At 43.2% G+C, this 24,242-nt stretch overlaps 1 protein-coding gene across 1 annotated transcript in view; it reads left to right on the forward strand.

Moving 5' to 3' along the window:
* The first annotated feature begins 9,242 nt into the window (after positions 1-9,242).
* The window catches only part of LOC146861993 (melanopsin-like), a 1,224,863-nt gene continuing 1,209,863 nt past the window's right edge, over positions 9,243-24,242 (forward strand). Inside the window, exon 1 of the mRNA XM_085641148.1 lies at positions 9,243-9,368. Within this exon, the coding sequence (XP_085497274.1) occupies positions 9,354-9,368 (15 nt within the window). The 5' untranslated portion in view covers positions 9,243-9,353. The remainder of the gene's footprint in view (positions 9,369-24,242) is intronic.

A 24,242-nucleotide genomic window follows, 5' to 3' on the forward strand; every position in this document is an offset into this window, starting at 1 on the left:
GGAAATCTTGAATATAGGTCGGTTGGAAATAGTGCTAATTGAGGATGATGGGCTTGTTAACCTTATTAAACATGTAAGCTCAGACTTGGAATTCTGGTCTCACCTTCCTTACCCCCCTTTTTTTCTGTGGGTTTTTTCTTCGTGTATTTTGCCTGTATTCGGTTAATGTTATAAATACAATATATGTATCTATATTTTTTTAATTTAAAAAATTGAAAGACCAAAAGGAAATTTGGTTATGGGCTGAGACGGGTGGAAGCTCCTCTCAGGTGACAACTTCATGGTCATCGTGAACCATAAAAGTCGCTAAATTAACCTGTGTTTAATCCTCTGGTAGCTTGGAACATAAGCAGTCAGACTTAACTTAGAGGTAATGTGTAAAGTATTTCTGCAGCACACAAACAGTGATAAAGTGAAACCACAGCACAAAACACCCCAAACCAATGTAGAAAAATAGAGTATACACTTTATGAAATAAAATGATACCAGAACGGCAAAAATCAAATCAGTAGAACTGGTGATATGTGATTTTAAAGTGTTAGGTAAAAAATAGCACCTAAAGCATCTGGTTGTCTGAGACTGGGGGAAAGTCACAAGTTCCGGCTGACCGTGATGGAGCGCAGGTTGGATACAGGGGCCAGGTTAGTTCCACTGAAGAGTTACCTTCTGAGTTCAGCACAACACAGTTCCGTTTGTGGTGGAGGATGCCACGAGGAGCAGAACATCGGGGATGGTCGTCGCTGGAGCCCGAAGAGTCGGTCTGGCTTCATAGACTGTTGTTACTGAAGTTTCGTGTTGGCAGGCAGGCAGGCACTGTGGGCTGCCATTGCTGTAGCATGAAGTACAGCTCTAGTGTTGACGTTGTCACTGGTGGTGGCTTTAGTGCAAAGAGCAGAACTCACTGGAGCTTTGCTTTGGTGGTCGTCATGGGAGACAGAGTCTGGGCTCAAACACAGCCGTTCGAGAAGTGCCAAACTTCAGGATTTCACCTTGTCACTTTAGGAGGAGTGCACTTTGGTGCCAGACAAGGGTCCAGTACTAAAGGTGGCACCTCTTGGGGACCAGGGACTCACTCTAGCAGAGGCCAGTAGGGCTCAGCAGGTCCAGTTGCAGGTCCAGTGCAGCAGGTCAGCCGGAAAGTTTACGAGAGGCCTCTGGAGCTTGTTATTTCCCTGTAGTTCACACAGAAGGTCAGCCAACAGACCCTTGGGATCACTCAGGTTAGCCTAGGGGAAGGTATATAGGTCCAGTCTTCCTTCTCAAACAGCAAGACGGTATTCAAGCTGCAGGGCAATCCTCTGGCAGCAGCGCCATGTATGTAATGTCCACAAGTCCAGGAGTGTTCTCAAGAGTGACTTTGGCGATCCAGTATTTATAACTGGTGCCAGCCTTTGTGTGTGGGGGACTCCCTGTCCAGCCCACATCTTTTTTGTTTTGTTTTATATAGCATGAACTAGACCCAAAGGTATCAGAGCACTTTACATGATCACCAGTTGCGTTACAGATGGACACATTCATTTGTTTTTTTAGGCACGGGGAGATTAAGTGATTTGCCCAGAATCACATGATGTTGAGTGTCCATGCAGAGACTCTATACCGGTTCCCAAGCTTCGAGGACAACCGCTTAGGCCACATCCTCTTCCCCACTTCTAGTTCTGGGAAATTCTTCCTTTCCCCTGTCAAGGCTCCAAACTGTCTGGGGGTGGCAAAAGGCAGGCAGGCCTGGTGTCAGATTCCTTTATGTGTGTGTGAGGCAGAGTTATTTGAACTGCAAGTGGGTCTGGGTACAGGTCCTCCCCAGTCATCCTGCAGCCCTTTGTGTCACTGTCTGAAAGGAATACACAAACCCCAACAGCAGAGCCATTCACAGTCATGTGACTCGGCATATTGTTACAAGTCACAAATGGGTCGGGCAAGAAAAATGCCAACTTTCTAAAAGAGTAAATTTCATAATAGTGACTCAAAATCCAACTTTACTATTAAAGAGTATTTTAAATTACAATTCATTTGAGTGCAAACACCTGGGGCCCGATTCACAAAACTAAGCTTACACATTTGTGTAAGTTTACAATTCTTTGCTATTCACAAAGGTATTTTACTAGTGGTATCTTTACAACTGCAGAGTCTCTGCACATAAAAAGATAGGGCTCTCCTACATTTTTATTTGCAGAGACTCTGCAGTTATAAAGAAACTAATAGTAAAATGCCTCTGTGAATTGCCAATAATTGTAAACATACACAAAAGTTGAAGTTTACCTTTGTTAATCAGGCCCCATATCTCTATCTTCTCTCAATCTATAGTTATTACTTAATAAATGTAATAAGGTAACCCAGTGTTAATCAATGCGAGCGATAGGCCTTAAAATAGTGAAAAACAACTTTAGGAGGTTTTTACTACCTGGACACGTAAAACATAAACCCACATGTCCTACTTTCTGAATACCGTGCACCATGCCCTAGGAGATTTTAGGGCCTTAAAAAGGAAGGTTTAGGCCTTGCAAAAGATTTCTTTTGCCAGGTCAAATTGGCAGTTTAAAAATGCACTACAGGCTTCAACAGCAGGCCTGAGACATGTTTTGAAATGGCTACTTTAGTGGGTGGCACAATGAATACTGCTGCCTACTAGTAGCATGTAATTCACAAGCCCTGGGTGCATGTAGTACCATATACTAGGGATTTACAAGTAAATTAAATGTGCCAATCAGTTGTAGGCCAAATTTACCATGTTTTAGGGAGAGAGCACAAGCACTTTAGCACTGGTTAGAAGTGGTAAAGTGCACAGAGCCCTATGGCCAACAAAAACAAATCTAGCAACCAGCAGGGTTTAAGGCATAACATTTGGGACAATGCCATGCCAAAGATGTCAGGTCTAACAGGACCTACTTTGCACTTTGGAACAAATATAATTCATCAAAAAGCAGAGACCCTAGAGAAGAAAGAAGGGTTAGCTAACAGCATTTGGCAATAAAGCAAAAGGCTGCTAAAATACTGAAGTAAAAGACAGGTGTGGTGGTTTAAAGAGACGTTGCTATGATTAGGTGTGACTTACTTGTGAAGGACTCCTAGGCTCCTACTGAATTCCAGGAGTAAGCAGGAATATAACAAGAGTATACCACTACAAAATCTTTGTTATGTTAAGTTATGTTATTAAAAATTTATAAAGCGCGCGTACGCCCAAGGGCTTCTTGGCGCTGGTAAGATAAAAAACATAACAAGAGGTGAGTCTGCCGGAAGAGTTATTTCGGATAAGCTTTTGTGAAGAGGTGAGTTTTAAAAGCCTTTCTAAAGGCAAGGAGGTCTTTACTCTGTCTGAGGGCTAGTGGTAAAGAGTTCCATAGGGTGGCTGCCAGGAAGTGGAAGCTGCTGCCGCCTTGTCGTTTTTTCTTGAAACGAGGAACTTCTAAAAGGTCTTTGTGGGCGGATCTTAGGTTCCGTGAGGGGACATATCTACCGATCAGCTGTCTGATAAATAGGGGTCCCTTGCCTTGCAGAGCCTTAAAGATAATGCACCCGGCTTTGAATTCGGCTCTTTGAGCCACAGGTAGCCAGTGCAAACTCTCCAGGCCTGGTTTGATAGGTTCCCATTTGGGTACTTTTCAGATCAGCCTAGCGGCCTGATTCTGCAGGTACTGTAGTCTTTTAAGTTGTCCTGCAGGTAGGCCTAGGTATAGGCTATTAGAAAAGTCAATGTGGGAGAGGACTAAGGCCATGACCACCTGGATTAAGGCGGAGGGAGTGAGGAAATGGGCGATTTTCCTGATTTTCCTTAGTTGGAAAAATCCAGAGGAGACCACGGTACCAATTTGGGATTTTAGCGAGAGGTCCCCGTTGATGGTTATCCCCAGGCTTTTTACAGTGGAAGATTTCTTAGGGGGAAGACCCATGTCCGACGGCCAGAAGTTAGGGCTCCAACTGATTTCGCTCTTGCCGGGCAGAATCAACTCAGTTTTCCCTGGGTTTAACTTGAGGTGATTTGAGGACATCCAGCTCTGGATTAGGGTCATGGTGGCTTGGAAGTCCTCCACCGCGTTAGGGGAATTGAGAACAAAGATAAGCTGTAAGTCATCTGCATAGTTATATACAGTGACTTTGTGCTTACTCAGGGCAAAGAGGAGGGGCCGCATGTACAGGTTGAACAACAAGGGGGATAGTGAGGAGCCCTGGGGCACCCCACAGAAAGACTTGACCTTGGCGGCAGAAAAGGAGCCTAAGCGAACCGATTGGGTGCGTTCGGAGATGAACGATTTTAACCAGGCTAGGGCAGAGTCTCTGAGACCCGCCTGTTCGACACGGTTGACCAGAATGGAATAGTCAACCGTGTCGAATGCCGCGGACAAGTCGAGAAGTACTAAGGCTTGATGAAGGTTGTTATCAGCGTTGGACCTCAAGGTGTTCTGGACTGCCAATATTACTGCCTCAGTGGAGTGACCAGGTCGGAAGCCTGCTTGGTTGGGTTGGAGATATTCTGTTTCCTCCACGAAGTTAGAGAGGCAGTTGGTGACGTGCGCCTCCAGCATTTTCGATAGAAAAGGTAGCAAAGATATGGGCCGATAGTTCGTAAGGTCGAGCGGGTCGATGCCAGGCTTCTTGGTGAGGGGAATCAGTAAGGCCTGTTTGAAGCTGCTAGGTACTGTCCCTGACGTGAGAGAGTCGTTGAGTAGGGATATCATGCTGTTGGGCATAGCTCGACCAATTTCTTTCATGATATGGGGGGGACAGACATCCATAGGGGATCCTGATTTGACTCTAGACAATAATGTCAAGAAAGTTTTCAAATCAATAAGGGGATAGGAATGTAAGGTTGAGGGATTGAGATAGATGTCATCCACTGGGGCGGATGATGGGAGTGTGGAGATGTTCTGCTTAATCGTTAAGATCTTATCACGGAAAAAGTCGTTCAGGGAGTTGCATAACGCTTGTGAGGGAACTACCGGGGGGGAAGTTCTATCGTCGTTGCAAAGGTCGTTCACAATCCTGAAAATTTCTTTTGACTTGTTGGTAGAGTTGAGGACTTTAGATGAATAGTAGGTTGTTTTATGGTTCTGTAGAGTTTTTTGGTATGTCTTCCTGGCTGAGCAGTATGCGGCTTTGGCCAGTGGACAGTACTGGGAGCGCCAGGTTCTTTCCTTTTGCCTCACTTCTAATTTCAGTGTTTTTAGTTCGGGTGTAAACCATTTATGTGCATCCGGGCTCCTTGAGCAGCTGAGATGCGTGAGGGGAGCATAGATGTTAATCGCTTCAGTGAGCCATTCATTGAGCCGGCTATCGGCCTCATCCACATTGTTGCTGTCGAGGGGGGGGGAGTTACCCAAGAAGTTTAAAAAGGCTGGCATATGCATGGAGGACCATTTCCTGATGGTTTTACTGGATTGTACTTTAAAGTGGGTTGTCTTATCTAGCTGGAAAGAGAAACTTATGCTGTGGTGATCGGACCAGCAACAGGGTTTTATGTCTAATACAGATAGGGGCAGGTTCAGAGACCAGATTTGGTCGAGGCTGTGGCCCTTCTGGTGGGTCTCGGTGTGGATGTGTTGTGTCAGGTTAAGATCACAGAAGAGTTCGCTCATCTCTGCAGCTTGGGGGTCCAACAATAGATTGTCGAACCAGAAATTTAGATCTCCAACCAGGAGTAGTTTAGGATGGTTAGTAACCAATGGTGCCAGTAGCTGAGCTAGAACAGAAGGGAATGTAGCCATGATTTGGGGAGGGCGATATAATAGGACCAATATAAGTGAGCCATTGGGGGTGTCTATTTTGGCGACTATATTTTCAGTATTAGGTAAAGGCAGAGAGGGGAGCTGTCTGAGTTGGAACTTTTTATTGACGATTATTGCTGCTCCTCCCCCAGTTTTTCCGCCTGGGCGGAGTGCTGATAGAATATAGTAGTCTGCAGGTAGGGCAGCTAAAATATCCGGTAGTGAGTCCGGAGTGAGCCAGGTCTCCGTCAGTAGCAGCATGTCAGGTTGTTTGTCCATGAGTAGCAGAAATATATCAGATTGGTGCTTAATCATGGAGCGGGTGTTAAGATAGATACACCTGAGCGTGTAGGTGGAGCAGGGTGTGGTCGTGCGCATAGAGTACTCAGGAGCAGGGGCGTTCGTGAGGGAGGCAGAGTTGCCTATACCTAAGTGAGAAATGCGTTTAGCTGCGTGATAAGGGACAGGTGGACACGTCGTGGCGGTTGGGCGCCATACCTGTAGTTCAGCAGAAGTATAAGTGTAGTGGCTCGCAGGGTCCTTGGCCCCTGGTCCCGGACGCTCGCGGACGAGCGCAGACGAGCTTGCCTTATGCGCGCCTTCGGCGCGCATTCGTCGCGCCCGCTGCGCTCGTCCGCTGCGCTTCCTGTATAGGCACATGATTTATAGCTGGCAGGGGGGATGAGATGTGGGCGTGGCCTGACCGGGTGGGCGTGGCCTATGTCCTGGGCAATGGCGGCAGGGAAACCAAAACAAACCCTCGCCAATGGAAGCTTGTATCTCAGCTGTCAGAGGGCTCGTGAAAGCGCGAAGTGCTCGGTGCAGGTGAGTGCAAGTTTTTAAAAGACCAAAGAAATTCTGTCACTTTCTATTTAAAATATGCAAAATCGCTCTACTCCCGGCTCAAGCCTCAGGAGGTTCCGTTTTTTTGTGAATCTCAATGTGGACCACTCTGTTTCGGTTTGTTGAAAAAGACTAATGAGTCAGAGGAAAACAAGCATGATATGTAAAGGAAGGTGGAAAGATACTCAAGGCTAAGGCTGAGTTTATTTTTAATATTGTTTTTACACAGTATTTTGATCGAATGTACGGTAATTTTTGCTTGTATCCACTACCCTGTGTTGTGTTTATAGCAGAAATTTAACTAAATGTATAAATATTTTCCAGAATTTTGCCATGAACAATCTATACATGTATGGTGACTGAAATGTAGGTACATCTTAAGCTATCGATATGGCTTTAGAGTGGTTGGACTACCTGTGTGAGTTCCTGCTTTATAGGCACTTTTGTAGCTGCATCTTGAAGAATACTAGGCATGTGCCCTCTTAAAGCAAGTGTATGCTTCTCGTACAGCATGAAGATATCTGAATAGGTTATAATTTGAAGAACTCAAGACGTAAGAGGTAACATTGATTTTCAGTTTGACATTAGCAGGTAACTCGACATGGCATGTTTCAAGCAAGTTATGTTCTTCAAAGTGGGAGCTAAGAAGGTCTATGTGACTGTTTATTTCCCTTCCTCCTGAATCACTGTAACTTGCAAACCAGACCCAATCCAAAGAGCTTAGACGAGGTCAGGTGGGCTTCCCTCTCCCCCATGAAATATTTTATAATATTGAGCAAAAACATAGAATTTGCACCTTATTTGCTGAAACATTCGCTAGAACTCAACAGCATTTACAGACGGTTCGCTATAGAAGCTCATGAATGTGATCCAGATTCCAAGCTACGGACCTTGACCTTGGTGGAACTAGGTTATTTTCAAATCTTCACTGCTAGACTGAAAATTGTGTGATTCTTTGCAAAACACTAAGAGCCCTATTATGATGTCGGTCAGTCGGAGGCTTTCTGACCAGCATCCCTGGTTTGACTTACGACTGCCTAATTACAATGTAGGAAGTCAAACTGGCTGGTCATTCCGGATGCCTTCCGAGAGGCCAGTCGGAACCGCAATGTAATGCCTTTAGATGACGTTTTTGCCATCGGGATTATGATGTCAGTTTCACACAGCCTTTCCATGTCAGCCTTTCCGACATGTAAAGGCTGCTGGACAGCGACTTTAGGGTGGGGGTCCGCCTCTGCCACTTATGGCTGTTGGCTTGGGGGGCACACATGGTGCCCCCTGTAAATCCCTGCACCATGTGGCAGGCACCATGCGATACCTGCCACAGGGTGCAGGGATTTACACAAACTCACATTTCTGTATTAGAACTTGCGCTGCGGCCGGTGTCCACCCGCAATACAAGCTCCCATAGGGAAATGGGAGTGTGCTACCGCACCATGTGTGGTCGCATTGTAAATAATGCAGTCAGGACTGCCGACCAGATGTCGGTCAGTCCCGATTCCGCAATGATGTCGGTCAGAGGTAACTTTGACCAACATCGTAATCAGGTCCTTAGTTACTGTGTGTTTAATGGCGAATATGTGGAAATAATTTTTTGTGTTCCCCAGTTGATGTGCATTGTATTTCATTAGATTCCAATACCCCCACAATAATGTACAACATCCTGTTTCTCCCTGGGTGAATTTCTGCCATATGAATGCTGATGCATACACCACTTCGTGGTTTGGAACATTACCAAGGAGCATTATTTGTCTGCTGCAGCAAATCATATGTGTCTACAAGAAATCGTGTACTACTCCCTCTAGCCTGCTTTTTGTCCTGGATGAGATTTGAATTCCTTGCCTAACATGCTCTCAAATAAGCCCCTTGGCCATCATTAGGTGTGCAATGTGGCCGCTTGGCCAACATCATGGTGACAATAGGATATTAAACTTTCCTTTTAAGTCGTACTTAGTCCATGGCAGATATTGTTATACGGTTCTGGACCCTTTGTCTAGTGAATATGAAACCTATTTGCAACTAAGTTTTGAGAGCAAATACACGGAAGGGAGTTGCATTTTACCAGAGCATGTCATTCATCTTCAACCCTGTTCCTTTTAACTGTGACAGATATTATAATGCTTGCTGTTAAAATGATTGCATTGCAGCACATTCCCATGCGTTAACCTTTCTTAAGAGATCTACTTGGAGGACTTACCGCCCTCTTCATAACAACTCAACCAACAAAAGCACTCATCTCGTTTTTTTTCCGAATTGACTTCTTGGGTGGGAGATACATCAAATTAGCGTTGGCATGCTCTCTGTTACGTCTCTCCACCTCACAGACGTCTCTCAATGTTATTTTCTCTGGGTGGTAAAAAAAAAATTACAGCGGTTTCATTTTTCCTATACATTTTTAGCGTGACAGACAAAGAACTTGGCTTATCGTTCCTCAACTCAATCAATAACTATTTGAAATAAAGTCGCAGTAGGACTTCTCAGAGCTAAATATCTTTGAATCTCCCATAATATGTCCCAGGGCTCGAGCTCCGCTGCGTGCGGCGTGCATTACGCGTTGCACTGGATATCTTTAAAAAACAAAGTAGGCAGCTGTGCGAGTGCGCGGGCGCGCGCGCACTTTTTTTTGAGCCCGGACAGTGGATAATATGACTGGGACTAAAAGTACGCAGCAGATAGAGATGCATGGTTCGGTGTAGCCCCCCACAAGCTCTCTCGCGCGGCAGCTCCTGCCTGCTGCTGCTGCTGCGCTGCTGAGGGGACCTTATCAGCATATCTTCCGGCAGCCAGACGGCTGGGAGAGAGCGGGAGAGGAGAATGCCTGAGCAGGCGGTGAGTAGTTCGCCCCTCTCCTTTAATAGGGACTGGGATTTACTTTGCGGGGCACTGAAAACGCAGGAAACGGGATGGGCGGATACATTTCCATCCAAGGTGTACAGAGAGGCGGTTTATTAATACGGGCATTTTGAAATATTTGTCTTTTCTCATACATTGACTGCTACAGTTTCAGGTTGATTTTGGTTTGAGCAGTAACATTTATATCTGCTCTCATCTGTGCCTATTATATAGCTGTTGGTTGATCGGAAATGAGAGAGTTAAGACTTTTCATAATTATTAATACCATGTTTTTTTTTCCCAGTCAGTGGTGTTTTCTTCGCAATTTACTGAGCAGAGACTGTGAACTTTAGTGAGACATTGACTGTTGTTCTCTGTTCGAATTTGTTTCCTTTTATTCTGTGTTTTTTGGGATGTCGAGAGGAGTTTGGTTGGGTTTTCGTCGTCGATAGTTTCCGGGCGGCAGTGCCTGATGATATAGCAACCGTGGGACGTTAGAGGTCAGAGGTCATTGATGCCCGGTTGTTGAATGCAATATTTGATGTGAGACCCTTTGCCACTCTCCGTTTCCTCTGTTCCAGGTTTGACCTGTTTGTGCTTGGGATAGGTAACCCTGCCTTTTTCCATGGTTTAGAGTCTCAGGGAATGCGGAATGCTTGAGTGGGTGATAGTGCTGCACGTGTATGTATTTATATGGCATTTCTATAGCGTGATCCAAGCTTAAAGGCAGTGGAGGGCTGTGCAGCTTGAAAGACTACCATAAAGTCAACGTGTGGTGTGAGCGGTAGCTGAGGTATGGACTGTTAATACATTGTGATGTCATGTTCTTTAAAGAGGTGAGTTTTCTACTCCTTCCTGACTTGGAGCAGGGTTGCTGAAGTCCTGGTGGATACTGGGATGCTGTTCCCACTCCTGGGTGTGTACATGGAAAGGTCCAGCTGCCTTATTTCCTCTTTTTTACACTTTTTAGTCGGCAATCTAATGGCGTCTGGGCTTTAGGTTTGCCGAGAACCACCAGTGATGGTCAGCTCTTCTGCAAAATAAGCAGGTATGCTAGTCGTGATGTCTTTGTAAATGAAGCAGCTGGTTTTGAAAAAGGTACAATTTAGCAAACTGTGCTAGTAGAGTTTCACCAAGATATGGGGATGTGAGCCTATGTCTTCAAGCCCTAGATGAGACATACTACAGCATGGAGGAGGCCCTCAATGCGTGCTAATGAAATGAGTAGTCTAGATGGCCATAGAATGCATATATAATCTGCAGGGAATGGGTTTGATTCCTGCAGGATTTACACAACGCACATGCACCTGTTGTCGATAAATTGTGGATTATTTATTGAGTAATTATATATGTGTGTGTGTGTGGGTGTGTGTACACGGAACAGAGCATGGAGTGTGATGATGATCAGTTGCTTCTCATACTTTGAAGGTGCTGCACATCATAAATTCCATTATTACTTAATACATTTTATATATATACATATATACGCAAATATATATACATACACGCACTCACAAACATATATACACACAAACACACACACATATATATATGTGTATATATATATACATATATATATATATATACACATTACCTACTGGCGATTGCCAGTAGGTAGCTATAGTTAGGACCATGTTTCCATAGGAAAAGCATTTTTTGACTTGTCTATGTCTTGCCGTTGTTTGATGAAGCTTCACAAAATTTGCCCAAAAAGGTGCCCCAGTGAATCTTGTGCTTGGGAAGTTTCAGGATGATCTGTCAAGTGGGGGCTAAGAACACAAAGGTAGATTTTGGTTCACAGATGACGCTTTCAAATATCTAGAGTAAATCCATTCTGTAGTTGACATTTGAGAAAATCCTAATTTGTTTATCTGCGATCGCAGCTAGTTTGTGATGATTTCATGGTTAATCACAACGCACACGCCAACAGGAATGCTGTGATTGGCTGGCTGCAATTTGAGCAGAGAGTTGCCGATGCTATTTTACCTCATCGGAACAGTCCCCGGGGCTCAAAGCAAATGGCAGAACGTTGCATAAGGGGTCAGGTCGCATGTGCCCTTAAACCCCTAAGAGGAATATGGGGTGTTTGAGGAACCCCTAATCACAATAACATGCTGAAAAACTGATTTTTTTCCACTCGCAATATTTGCGAATTCGACATGACTGTCAGGGCGTCCCCCATGTAACGTCATGACAAATTTGTGAATATATGTTGCAACGAATTTGTGAATATCACAGAAAAAATATATATATGTTTATACACCCACCCTCAGTCTGACTTAGACACTCGCACACCCACTCAAAGACTGATGCTTCCTCTCACAGATGCACTCAGACATTTATGAACTCACTCATGGACCCACTCAGACACTCATACACCCACTTACAGACCCACTCAGACATCCACTCAGAGACTCATGCACCCACTCACAGATCCACTCAGATACTCAGACACCCACTAACAGACCCACTCAGAAACTCATGCACTTGTGCACCCGCTCACAGACCCAATCAGAGACTCATGGACCCACTCACTGATCCACTCAAAACTGATTCACCCTCTCAGAGACCCATTGAGACACTCATGCACCCACTAACAAGCCCACTCAGAGAATCACATACTCACTCACAGACCCACTCAGAGACTGATGCACTCACTCAGAGCTCCACTCATTTTCTCATGCACTCACTCAGAAACCCATACAGACACTCAAGCACTCACTCTCAGACCCACTGATATTCTGACACACCCACTCACAGACCCACTCTGACTTTCATGCACCCACTCACAGACCCAGTCAGACAGTCATGCAACCACTCACAGACCAGCTCAGAGACTCACGGTCCACTTACAGACCCACCTAGAGACTCACACACCTACTCATAAACCTTCTCATAGACCCTCTCAGAGACTCACACACCCACTGACAGATCCACTCAGAGACTTACACACCCACTGACAGACCCATTCAGATACTCACGCACCCACTGACAGACCCACTCTAAGACTCATGCACCCACTCAGACACTCATGCACCCACTCAGAGAACAATTAAGGCACCCATTCACTCACCCACAGACCCACTCAGACTTATGTACTCACTCACAAACCCACTCAAAAACTCACCACCCACTTACAGACCCACTCAGGCACACATGCATCCACTGACAGTCCCACTCAGAGACTCATGCACCCACTCAAAGACCCGCTTAGAGACTCACACACTCCCTCACATACCCACTCAGACACTCGCACACCCACTCAGAGATGTATGCACCCACTCACAGACCCACTCAGACACTCATGCACCCACTCAGACACCCAATCACAGACCCACTTAGACACTCATACACCTACTCACAGACTCACTCAGTGACTCACACACTCACAGACCTACTCAGACACTCACGCACACACTCACAGACCCACTCAGACTCTCTCACACCAACTCACAGACCTACTGAGACTCTCATGCACTCACTCACACACTCATCATCAAAGGTTAGTGGTTACAATTAAGAAAAAAAATCAAAACATCTTAGAGATTCACTTAAGAAACCAAAAGTTACAGGGGCGTTATAGTTAGGCTCAGATTTCACTCGTACAAAACCAGTGGAATTCAGCAGTTATGGTTATCCAAGATAACTAAAACTTACACCCCTGCAATGCACTGTTTATGACCTCACATATTACATCACTCATGATATGGTCAGGGACATCACTGATGATATCTCAAATGATATATATATATATGTCGTAAACTTCGCCACAGCAATCCAATGCTCCGGAACAGACGAAAACAGACCCAGTAATCGGTGCGAAGTATAATTTATTTTTTAGATGCCCTTCGTGTCCGCCATTACGCGTTTCGGCCTTCAGGAGGCCTTGATCGCATATTTATATATTTATACACTTTCAACCAGCTCTCTTCATCCATTGTTCTTCTGTTGTGTCATTCACTATTTGGTTCCATCTTCTACAGCACACACCATGGGGTAAATGAAATAGAAACACTAGTCTCTTCTATTGTCAGGGACTACTGACCCAATGTGTGCTTTGTGATTAATCAAAAATGGGCATTATTGTTTGATGAACCAAAAATGTTTTTGTAATAAAGTTTAACAAGAACTATTTCAAAATATGCATTGGAAATACCAATGATAGGTGCAAACTCCAGACCTATTGGCTTTGCTAATGTTTGTTAATATTATACTACTAGTCAGTAATTAGGGTTGCTCAAATCTTTGAAAATTGTGTGCTGCTATAGACATTCAGCAGATGCAAAATCGATCCGTTTTCAAGGTCAGGAGCCAACATGTTTGAATGCTTGCAGTCACTGGGGGAATGCTGGTGTGGTACATGCTGAAAATGCCCCCCGATTTGTAGTTTTCATCATTAAATGCTAGAGACCCCACTTGTTGAGTGTTTTTAAAAGTATTAGATACACCTGAGTGATGTGCTCGTACACACTGTTGCTTCTTCTCATAGTGCTGACGGGCTATGTATGCACATATTCATTGCCAGACGTTGGCTGCCCCCACATGTTAATGTTTGGTATATTCCAGCAGAAAGCAGTTGTCATGGCTTCTTACACGCTGCTGCTTTGGTGTTCCTATGGGTTCCCGATGTATGGAGCCCGCTTATGCAGTGAGGAGAGCAGTGTGTTCACTGGGTAAGTGTGGTGACCGAGTAAGCAGCGCATTGTGAACTGACTGCAGTCTCGGGTCTTCCCTCTTATGTCTTTTTTGTGAACAGTCCCGGAGAGATGGATTGATTTCCAAGAGCTAAATGAAGCCAGATTTAAAATGGTTAAACTTCAGGGTAATTTATGCCCGTTTTATTTACACGTGTAATGTAAATATGTGTATATACAGATAAAAATGTCAGTTCGATTCAGTAAGAACGTTTTCGTGGTCACAATTTGTTTTGCACATTTTAAAAAACACCAAACCTCTCCTAAGGTGCATGTGTTTCTGTGCATATGTGCGCGTGCATATGCTTATGTGCCAGTGGTGTGTGTGGCAGTGCGCATGCGCGTGTGTGCTGGTGTGCATAATTATAACTGGCAATCTGCCCCTGATGTTGGGTTTGCTTGCACTAATGGCAGTTCTGGTGGGTCTGGTGGGCGGGAAGCACGTTCATTTATTCAATGAACACATTTACGAAGGATCCATGGTTACCTCAGTCTCTTCCACATGATGGGGTTTAGTGTGCATCGATAAAAGAAAATTGGAGACAGGTGGCCCTGCACTGAAATCTAGGCGAAGAGTCCGTGTCTGAAACTCGTTCATTTCAAACGAAATCTAAATTATTGATGACAGAGTTGACATGCTATTTACGACATAAACCCTAAATCGCGACTGCGAAAGTCGAAGGGTGACACTAATGTGAAACGGCAAGTCTATATATCTTGTTAAGATGCATTTGCAATTTCAATGACGCTCCCTGAGATCATTGATTTGGCGCGGACGGCTCATTTCTGAGTGATTAATTGATATGTTAAAGTATATGGAGTGAAAATGACATTTTCAATATAATTAAGTGCTTAATACAGATGGACGCGTCTCTAAGGTGGGTTTATCAGGAAGAGAGTGAAGGGCGAACACACTCTTTGAAATGGACATGATCTTTGTTAACAGGTGTAACAAAGAACTCTGAAACCCCTGCGTGGCGGAGGGAGGGGGGGGGATGCAAAACCTTCAGGGGCCCCCAAACCCTACAGAGGGGCCCAATTCCACCAAAGCCCAATGCATATTTGTGAGATACAGGAGACTTGGGGGTCCCTCTTCAGTTTCTGCAGCGGGATCACTCTTGGCACTCAGTTCGCGGTTTCATTAAAGCTCATGTTTCTCTGAGCTGAAAAGGAGACTGCTAAAAAGGGTCTGCCAATATGGCAATGGGAATTATGGACGTCCTACTGAAGTGATCAGCATGTTACGAGCTAAAGAGCTTCTTTAGTGTATGAGACAAAGTGCACAAGTTTATTTTTGGAATATGGTCTTTTAGAAGTGTATGACCTTTTTGTTTCAATGTCTGCGCATTGTTGTGTGATATGAGTTAGAATGCACAAACAGATATCGCACTCGTAGGATCCCATATGAAACACGGGTAATACACAAATTCACAGCACACACTCAGTCACATGTGTATTCAGACAACGCATATGGACACAGGTAGATACGTGGAAGTTGGAGAGATGCATTGACAGACTGTTGGCTTTATAGAAGCCTTGTAGATGAAAAGTTGCTAGATGCGCTGGGTGCAAGCAACCATGGAAGTATGGGTGGAAAGATGTTATAGGAGAATAGCTGGGTGGGTGCATGGGTAGATGTGATTGGATGAATTCATGCTTGAGTATATATGGATGGGTAAATGCTTGAGTGTGGCCATATAAAGAAATGGTTGAAGGTGGGATAGGAGGATGAAAACATTACAGCAGGTGAATAATGTTTGCAAAGATATGGCTGTATGTATACAGAGGTGGTAGTAACTGGACTGGATTCCTGACAGAATATCGGAACCAAAAATATTGTGTCCGCAGAGTATCGGCTCAAAAATATTGAGGTCAAAATATTGAGAAGGTAAGTTCAAAAAGGTAAGCATAGATTTACTATTCTTAACTCTACACCTACGGACCTTGACGTCATATATACCATCAAGGTACATATATGTGGAGTCAAATATAGTAAAAATGTGCTTAGCTGTTCAATAATTTTAACAGTGACCTTCAATAACAGGTGTCATACCCCAGAACACCAGGTTTCAGGACTGACACTGGAGCTCTAAATCCTGGCATGCAAGGTCTCAATGCTATCCATCTCGTGTTGGCACACTTGTGTGCAAATATCAACATATTCACACCCACCACATTCACCCTAAATGGCAGAGATGATCAGGATGGCGATAGGGACAGGGTCATTATGAATGGAGACATTTTTGGGAGCCTTTTGAAAAATTTGATATTTGTGTCATTTGTTTGTAAATGGATTCCCCAAAAACTCCACTAATAATTACATATCGAGGGATGTACTTGTGGGCCGACCTCCTATATGCACATTTAAACAGAAAATAAACTGAGCTGCCCGAAAATATCATTTTCATGCTTTTTTAGAAGCTCAACTTATCTTTGAAGTTAGAGTTTGCAAACAACAAACAGATATTAATGGCTGTTACTTCATCTTGTATTACAAAAAATCCAATTATAGTCACAATCTACAAAAAAGTGTATGTTTCAAGGTATCGACTTGTAGTAAGTCAAGGGTAAGTGAAATCATCAGGTGCACAAAAGTGTGTGTGTGCCTGGTTATGATTGAAATACAGCAGAGTTGTGGCAGGATTGGGTGGTGAAGATATTTCTACTGTGATCGGAAAAGTTCTCTGACATTGATCACTAGTGGCCCATCTGAAATCCAATTTTTATTATTTATAATTTGCCAAAATTGAAGTAGACGGCAGTCTCATGCTTCAGAACAATATAAAAAACGAAATCCCTCCATCAAAAAATAGAAGGATGGCATCGTTTCATACTAAACATGGACCTTATGAAAACTTAGTCAGTCTGTGACTTTTTGGGGAAATCATGGATTTGGTACTGCGTTGTAGCTTTATTGATTATATCACCGATTAAACAAACGGAGAACCAAAAATCATAATTCTTCATCTCCTCCATAAAATACACGCAGATCAAAGAAGTACTTGGAAGTCAGCCATCGAAAGTATTACGTCAACTTACCTTTATAGTACAGAGAGTGTGGTTGCCTTGCCATGTTTTGGAGCTGTGCTGTCTGTAACTCAGGCACTAAGGTCCTCAATATGAATGGCCCAGTAATCAGTGTGATATTTATCGCATCTGATAAAATTCACTATGCCTAGCCCGAATTTATCAGGTGCGATGGTACCACCCAATTATGAGTTTTTGGGAAATAATATGCAAATCAAATTTTGGTGCTTAGCACACCAAAAGCCACAAGTTCGAGTTACTATATACCATTTTTAGCTCAATAAAGTTTTCACCTTCCGATTTTTATCCCAAACTGATAATTGTGATATGTGTGGTAGCAGCAGTTATCTCACGTGTCACAATTTACCAGGCTGCTCATTATGAGAACCACTCTAGTAGAATTTTTGGTCTACGGCCATAATTATGATGGTCTGATTAATTGAGATGTGTGCGGTAACTGTTATTGCCCCACATATTGCAGTTATGAGAATTATGAGATTTATGATAAATAATGACAGGTCAAAATATACCAATATTTATGGGAGGAAAAATGCTGGGGGCCCGATTCACAGAACTAACTTAAGACAAAATCCTAAACTTACTACCATTTTGGTATTCACAGAAGGCACTTACTCATTTTGGTATTCACAGAAGGCACTAACTCATTTCGGTATTCACAGAAGTTAGGAGTCCTAACTTTAGGACTCCTAAATGCCTTCTGTGAATACCGAAAGTCTTAAAATTAGGATTTTTCTCAGTTTAGTAGTAGTATAGTTAGGACTCCTAACTTTAGGACTCCTAAATGCCTTCTGTGAATACCGAAAGTCTTCAAATTAGGATTTTTCTCAATTTAGTAGTCCTAAATTTAGGACTCCTAACTTTAGGACTCCTAAATGCCTTCTGTGAATACCGAAAGCCTTAAAATTAGGATTTTTCTCAGTTTAGGAGTCCTAAAGTTAGGAGTCCTAACTATACTACTACTAAACTGAGAAAAATCCGAATTTTAAGGCTTTCGGTATTCACAGAAGGCATTTAGGAGTCCTAAAGTTAGGAGTCCTAACTTCTGTGAATACCGAAATGAGTAAGTGCCTTCTGTGAATACCAAAATGAGTAAGTGCCTTCTGTGAATACCAAAATGGTAGTAAGTTTAGGATTTTGTCTTAAGTTAGTCCTGTGAATCGGGCCCAAAGTGTTTACTAAAACAACGGGGATTTTGATGTGGTAGGCACAATATCTGCATTTAATTAACAACAAATTCATAATTGGATTTTATTTATCGTACCTGATATATTCTGACCTAAAGCAGTTGGATTTTATCAGGTGCGATAAACATCATACCAATTAATCAGCACGTTATGATGAGATCTAAGCCCTCATTAGAAGTGAAAGGCCAAACTCTGATCCGGGATTGAAATTACGAGTTTTGTGACAATTATCTCACCCTTGTAATTTTCCCGAAATATTTAGGCAAGTCAAACCTGAAGAATTTTCTTGAGGGAAAAACCCATATAACAGGCAAAACATGTGGAATTGTGTGTATTAAATACTGAGTCTTCATGCTTTGTAGGACTGTGCAGAATTTCAATTATGGTGGAGTAAACAGAGTAATTTCGGTAATTCTACTTTACGCTTTGATGCAAAATACTGATGGTTACTCGATTACTCCTGATCACATAATTAAAAGTAATTTGGGGGGAAAATTCTTATGCCAAGAGCACATTTAGTGTGCGCGAGTGACTGCTCGCACTCATTATTCATGTTCTGCATTTAGTGCTATTTCTGAGCGCAAAATGCATCCTCGCATCTATTTTAGATAAGCAGTGGCATTTTTGAGCTAAGGAATAGAGCTAAATGCAAAATCCCTCCTCCCTCATAATTCAAGCATAATCTAGTGGCATTCTTAGGTAATTCCTCGTAAATACACTACACGGAATTATGAGAGTTATGCCACGCCCTAATGTTATGCTTCATTTGCAAGTTAAAAAGTCTGAATAAGAGGCATTTACCACATATGGTAAATGCCTTACTCTGAGAAAATAGTATTTACTCCATGTGTAGTACAAAGTACAACACTTGAAAGCCAGAGTTTATTTAATGTATCTTCAATCTACATATACTACCTCCTATTATGCATCTATTTACCTTCCATGCACTTATGGATCTATTTATTAATCACTTTTCTTCTACTTCAGCATATCCAATGCACTACCCTATTTCTCATCCTACACCGCTCTCAATATATATTCTACCTCAACTCTCTGACTCATCTCAAACCTCTTTCTACTACTTTCCAGTGCACTACCCTATTTCTCACCCTATATCTCTATCTGTATATCCTCTCCCTCCACTCTCTCATTTATCCCAAACCCCATACCACTACGATGATCCCAAAACAAACCTTTCTGTACTCTTCCCTACTGTACCTCTCATTTCTTAATCTCATACCTCTTTTACTATTTTGATCCCAAAAACAAGCCATTCTAAACCCTTCCCTCTAACTCTTGACCCTCCACCTCCCTTTAACTCACCCCAAGCCTCCTTCTACTGTTATGAGCTCCAAAACAAACCAACAAAATTCAAAATCCTTCCCTCTTCTATCCCTCCACTACCCTTTTCAATCCAAATAACAGACTAACATGTCCACCACTCAAATTCATTTCACATTTCACTATACTAATTCACCACTAATCCTTTATGAGTACCGGAGTAGTGTGCTACTTGCTGAAAAAGCGATTCAACGCCTCATCAGGGGTAGCAAGCGTTAAATAAATGCAAACCCTTTTCCCTCTTCTATATCTCCGCTATCCTTCTCAATCCAAATAACTAACATATCCACCACTCAAATTACTTTCATATTTCACTATACTAATTCACCACTAATCCTTTATGGGTTCTGGAGTAGCGTGCTACTCGCCGAAAAAAAACGCTTCAACGCCTTTTCAGGTGTATTAAGCGCTAAATAAATGCATTTAAAATACAATATAATGTGGTAAATACCTCACAGTATTCCGCTTAACTCATAATAAGGGTGTAAGTGTATGAGCTGTAGGCAGACCGCGGCTCGTCATTAAAGGCTCTAGGGCTCCACTTCCTCCCATTTCCAAAGGATAATGAGCGTGTGTCAAGCTGAGCAAAGTTCAGCTTAACAGACATCATGTCACAATATGGCAGCCTGGTGCTCTGCATGTGCTAATACACAGACACCTGACAGCCTGAACCAAGCTATGCTGGGCTGAATATATCACAGCCTTGATAGAAATGAACTTCCCAGCAATGCAAAGCCCTGTGAGGTCTTCCTCCTCATGATGAGGGGGAGCATCACGGATTGAGTCAGCCCTGGGCGCTTCAGGTTCAATCCCTGAAGTGCACAGGGATGACTGTCCATCAATGACGCCTCATCACAGAGTGGGTTGATGTCACCCAAGTCTGTGATCAGTTAGGGAAGGTTCTCCTGTCATTAGCTGACCCATGACAGGACAGTGAATGAGAGGAGGCGGCAGAATCCTCTGTGTGTCCTTTCCCTACCTGAAGCCTTCAGCAACTTCAGAGGCCTCTGTGCTTCTCCCCTGTGCCTAGCTCTACTGTCACTGCCCCAGCCCGTAAGTACTTTCTAAATGTTGGGTGCATGTGTATATGTATAAATGTATGTGCATTTGTGTGGGTGTGCTGTGAATGGTTGTGTGCGTTTCTATGTCTTTCTGAACTGCAGGTGTATGTGTGCCTGTGCAAGTTTGTAAATGTATGGGTGTGAGTGAGTGTGCATGCAGATGTGTGTGCTTATGATTAGTGAGTATGCACTTGTGTGCCCGCCCCACTATTCATCCATATTATGAACCCCCACTGCAGTTGACCTTGCAATGTCTTTTTTCTTTTAAAAAACTCACACTCCATTCCTTCAGTGTCTGTTCACCATGTTTAGGATAAGGAATAAAGAACACACTGTAACTAAAGTCACCCACACCTAAAAAAAACCGATAAGATTCTGTAAAAAAACACAACACAGCTCTAAAACCACGGGAAGGAGACGTCTAACAGTTTTTTAAAAATCGAAGCTGGATCACCAAAAGAAAATATTAAAAAAATATATTTTGTATTCTGAAAATATTTTCAAGTGGCAATGCATATCATTTTAGAGAAGAAATGTGTAGCTAGCAGTCACTGCGTTAGGTTTTAAAATTCCGAGTTCCTTGTGTCCCTTGCAGGTGTCTGTGTGACGATTCTCTCCCCCCCCCACCCCACCAACGTATATGTGTGCCATCTTTCAACTAGAAACAGCTCATGCCTAAAGAAGACCTGTGACGAAGGAAATACTGGTGGAAAAAGGGCTGCAGTTAATCAATCCCTGGTCACATCGTCGTGCACAGTGCAGCTCATGACGCAGCGCGTCCTGCTCCTGTCATGCATTATAGGTATAACCATGAAGCCGGCGGTAGTCTGATATTAATGTGGAGCAAGAGCCCGGTATGGGGAAGTTTGGCAACACAACCGAACAATCTATAAAAAACGTAACGATTCTGAAAATCGAGCGAGCTCAAATATTAAATCACCAAAATAAAACGCGGTACTACTCCTTCCTATCAGAAAGCAGCAAACCTGCTTAAGGCCAAATCGCTGGAATGGTTACTTTTAAGTGTCCTGAATACATCGGTGTAGCTGATCTGAGAGAACGCTGTTTCTGTCATCAAGGTGATGTTTTGCCCACGTGGAATCCACAGCTGAAAACAGTGTTCACCAATGACAAACAGCAGAATAGTTTTTGGGGGGCTATGGTGTGTGACATACCATAGCGTGTGCACGCAGTGCAGCATCCCCCTACTGGTATGGTAAGTTTGGGAGCACGACCCCCAACCCTCAAACCCTTCTCCACGCCCAGCTCCTGGAGCCTTTGAGGGCGCTGGGCAGCAGCGCTCTGCATTAACATCCCGGAGCATTCAAGATACGGTCTGTTGAAAGTGTCCGACTTGTAGTTTACTCATTGTAGGAGATCAACAATGACAGAATTGGAGTGACTAAACAGGGCAGTGAAAACGTACTCAAGGTGTTGGAAATATTTCCGTTTTTCATATTACAAATGTCCCAAATGTGGGTGAGATTTGATGGGAGTATTCTCCCTTGATGTGCGAAATTGATATAATTTACTGTTGTGTAATAGCGTGAAATTCTAGAGAATGTATGCAAGATGATGCAAAATGCGAATCTAGCTTTTTGCACTATATTTTAGTGCAATATGTATTCTCGTGTCAATTTTAGACGTGAAGACGCACTTCATGCCAAAAAATAGCAGAAATAGAATTAAATCTATTCTAAAGAGCATAACGCAAATGCCAGAAGTTACATGAATTGAACACGCGTAATTGAAATTTTGCCCTGGCCTAGTATGTTCCGAAAATACCACAGGGCAAGCAAAGAGCTGCCTTTGGGTGAGCGCATGGTTTACACTGTGGTCTAGGGCAGAGGTGATGCTACTTCATATGGTGGCCTGCCGGCCACTCTTAATTCCCCAGCCAGTTGGATGACCTTTCTGATGCCATCATGACCTCTGTTGGAACCAGTGGTAGCTCCTTAATTAGGAACATTGTCTTCCTCTGCACTTCAAATGTTGTAGTAGAATGCAGAAATGGGTGATCGGAAGAGTTTGTGTAATTTGGCCGATGTTCCTTACTGTCATCTCTACAGTTCCTTAAGTCTACACACATTCATAGGATAAAAAAACCAGTTATTGACTGAGGCACAAAAAATGAATTAGAGACTGATTTGTGAACGTTCATCAAATATCAAATGCATCACATAGCTTTTGTTCTAGGAATGATTATCCTCACATTTGGCATCTGAAGAGTAGAAATTAGTCATTGAGTTGAAACATTGCACTAGCTCCACAGCATGATGTGTTTGTAGTTACCACATACTATTTATAGTCTTGTTTGACAACATAACTACATGACTTATTCTTGCCATTTCTTTAAAATATATAGTGGGCTTTGAGGCCACTCAGAGGAGTAGTACACTCTCGTCTCCTGCTATTTGGTGTTTTGTATATCTGCCTGTCTCTAGCAATGCTTGCTTTACAACCTTCAGGGATTGTTTGATATCTAACGCATAGCCAATCTTCACAAATTGAAGTCTTACATGCATTTTATATAGAAAGCAAAACTGTATTGCATTTTATTTGCTGCACATTTTTTTTTAATGTGTTTACAATGGGTGTGAGCCATTACGACCACCATTAAACGCCACAACCATTACCATTGCAACCACTATAAACACTGCCGTGGCCTTTTTGCATTGCTTTACTACAGGAAAACCAGAACTATTATTTTCTTTCCATAAATCCAGTAGGTGCACGAGTAATCTCAATCATTTTAATTAATAAGCATTGGAACAGTCAATAGGTCTCACCTTTCAGACCAATTGCATTGTCAATTGTTTTAAGCTATGCTTTACAGCATCTCCAATGCTATGCAGCATGGCTAAATAAAATAAAGCCTAAATTGGATCGGTAAGTACAAATAAAACAATGCAAATAGTTTCTTAGAAGCTTAGTTGGAGAGGTCAATACAAAGGGTGCAGGTGGAGAGGGAGTGAAACGATGGGTGAGGGTGGGGCAATACAGAAGGTTTAGGGGGGAGCAATGTGGGAGGGGTGGGGAGGAGAAGCAACAAGCAACGGAGAAGGAGGACGTGGGTGCAGGAGGCAACTCAAAAGGCAGGGGTAGGTAAGAGAAGAAGTGGGTGAGGCAGCAACATGGAGCGGGCATGAGAGAAGCACACGGGCAAAAAAGGTTGGACACAAGAGTGAGCACAAGATGGAGAGGAACGGGGGAAGCATATGGGCAACAGAGCACAACACAGAGTGCAGCGGGAGAGAAGTGCACAAGGGAGATAGCTGGAAAACACATGCATTCTAATGGAGAGCTTAACCAAAAAGAAAAAAAATTGTGTTTGAAAAGCAAGCAGTTGGAGGCATAGAAGCCCACCAATCAAAGCAATGGTAAAGAGGATTTTCTCCCTGGGAGGGACAAACACAAGATTGACAAGCTGGTAACTAGTGACTAGAAAGCCAAACAATGGTACGCAATGGTCGGGCTCCAAACCCCTGTATGTTCTTGGCAAGCACAAGCTTAATAGTTTCGACCTAAAATGGATTTTTGTGA

This window comes from Triturus cristatus, chromosome 2_2, assembly GCF_964204655.1.
Source record: "Triturus cristatus chromosome 2_2, aTriCri1.1, whole genome shotgun sequence".
Taxonomy (NCBI): Eukaryota; Metazoa; Chordata; class Amphibia; order Caudata; family Salamandridae; genus Triturus; species Triturus cristatus.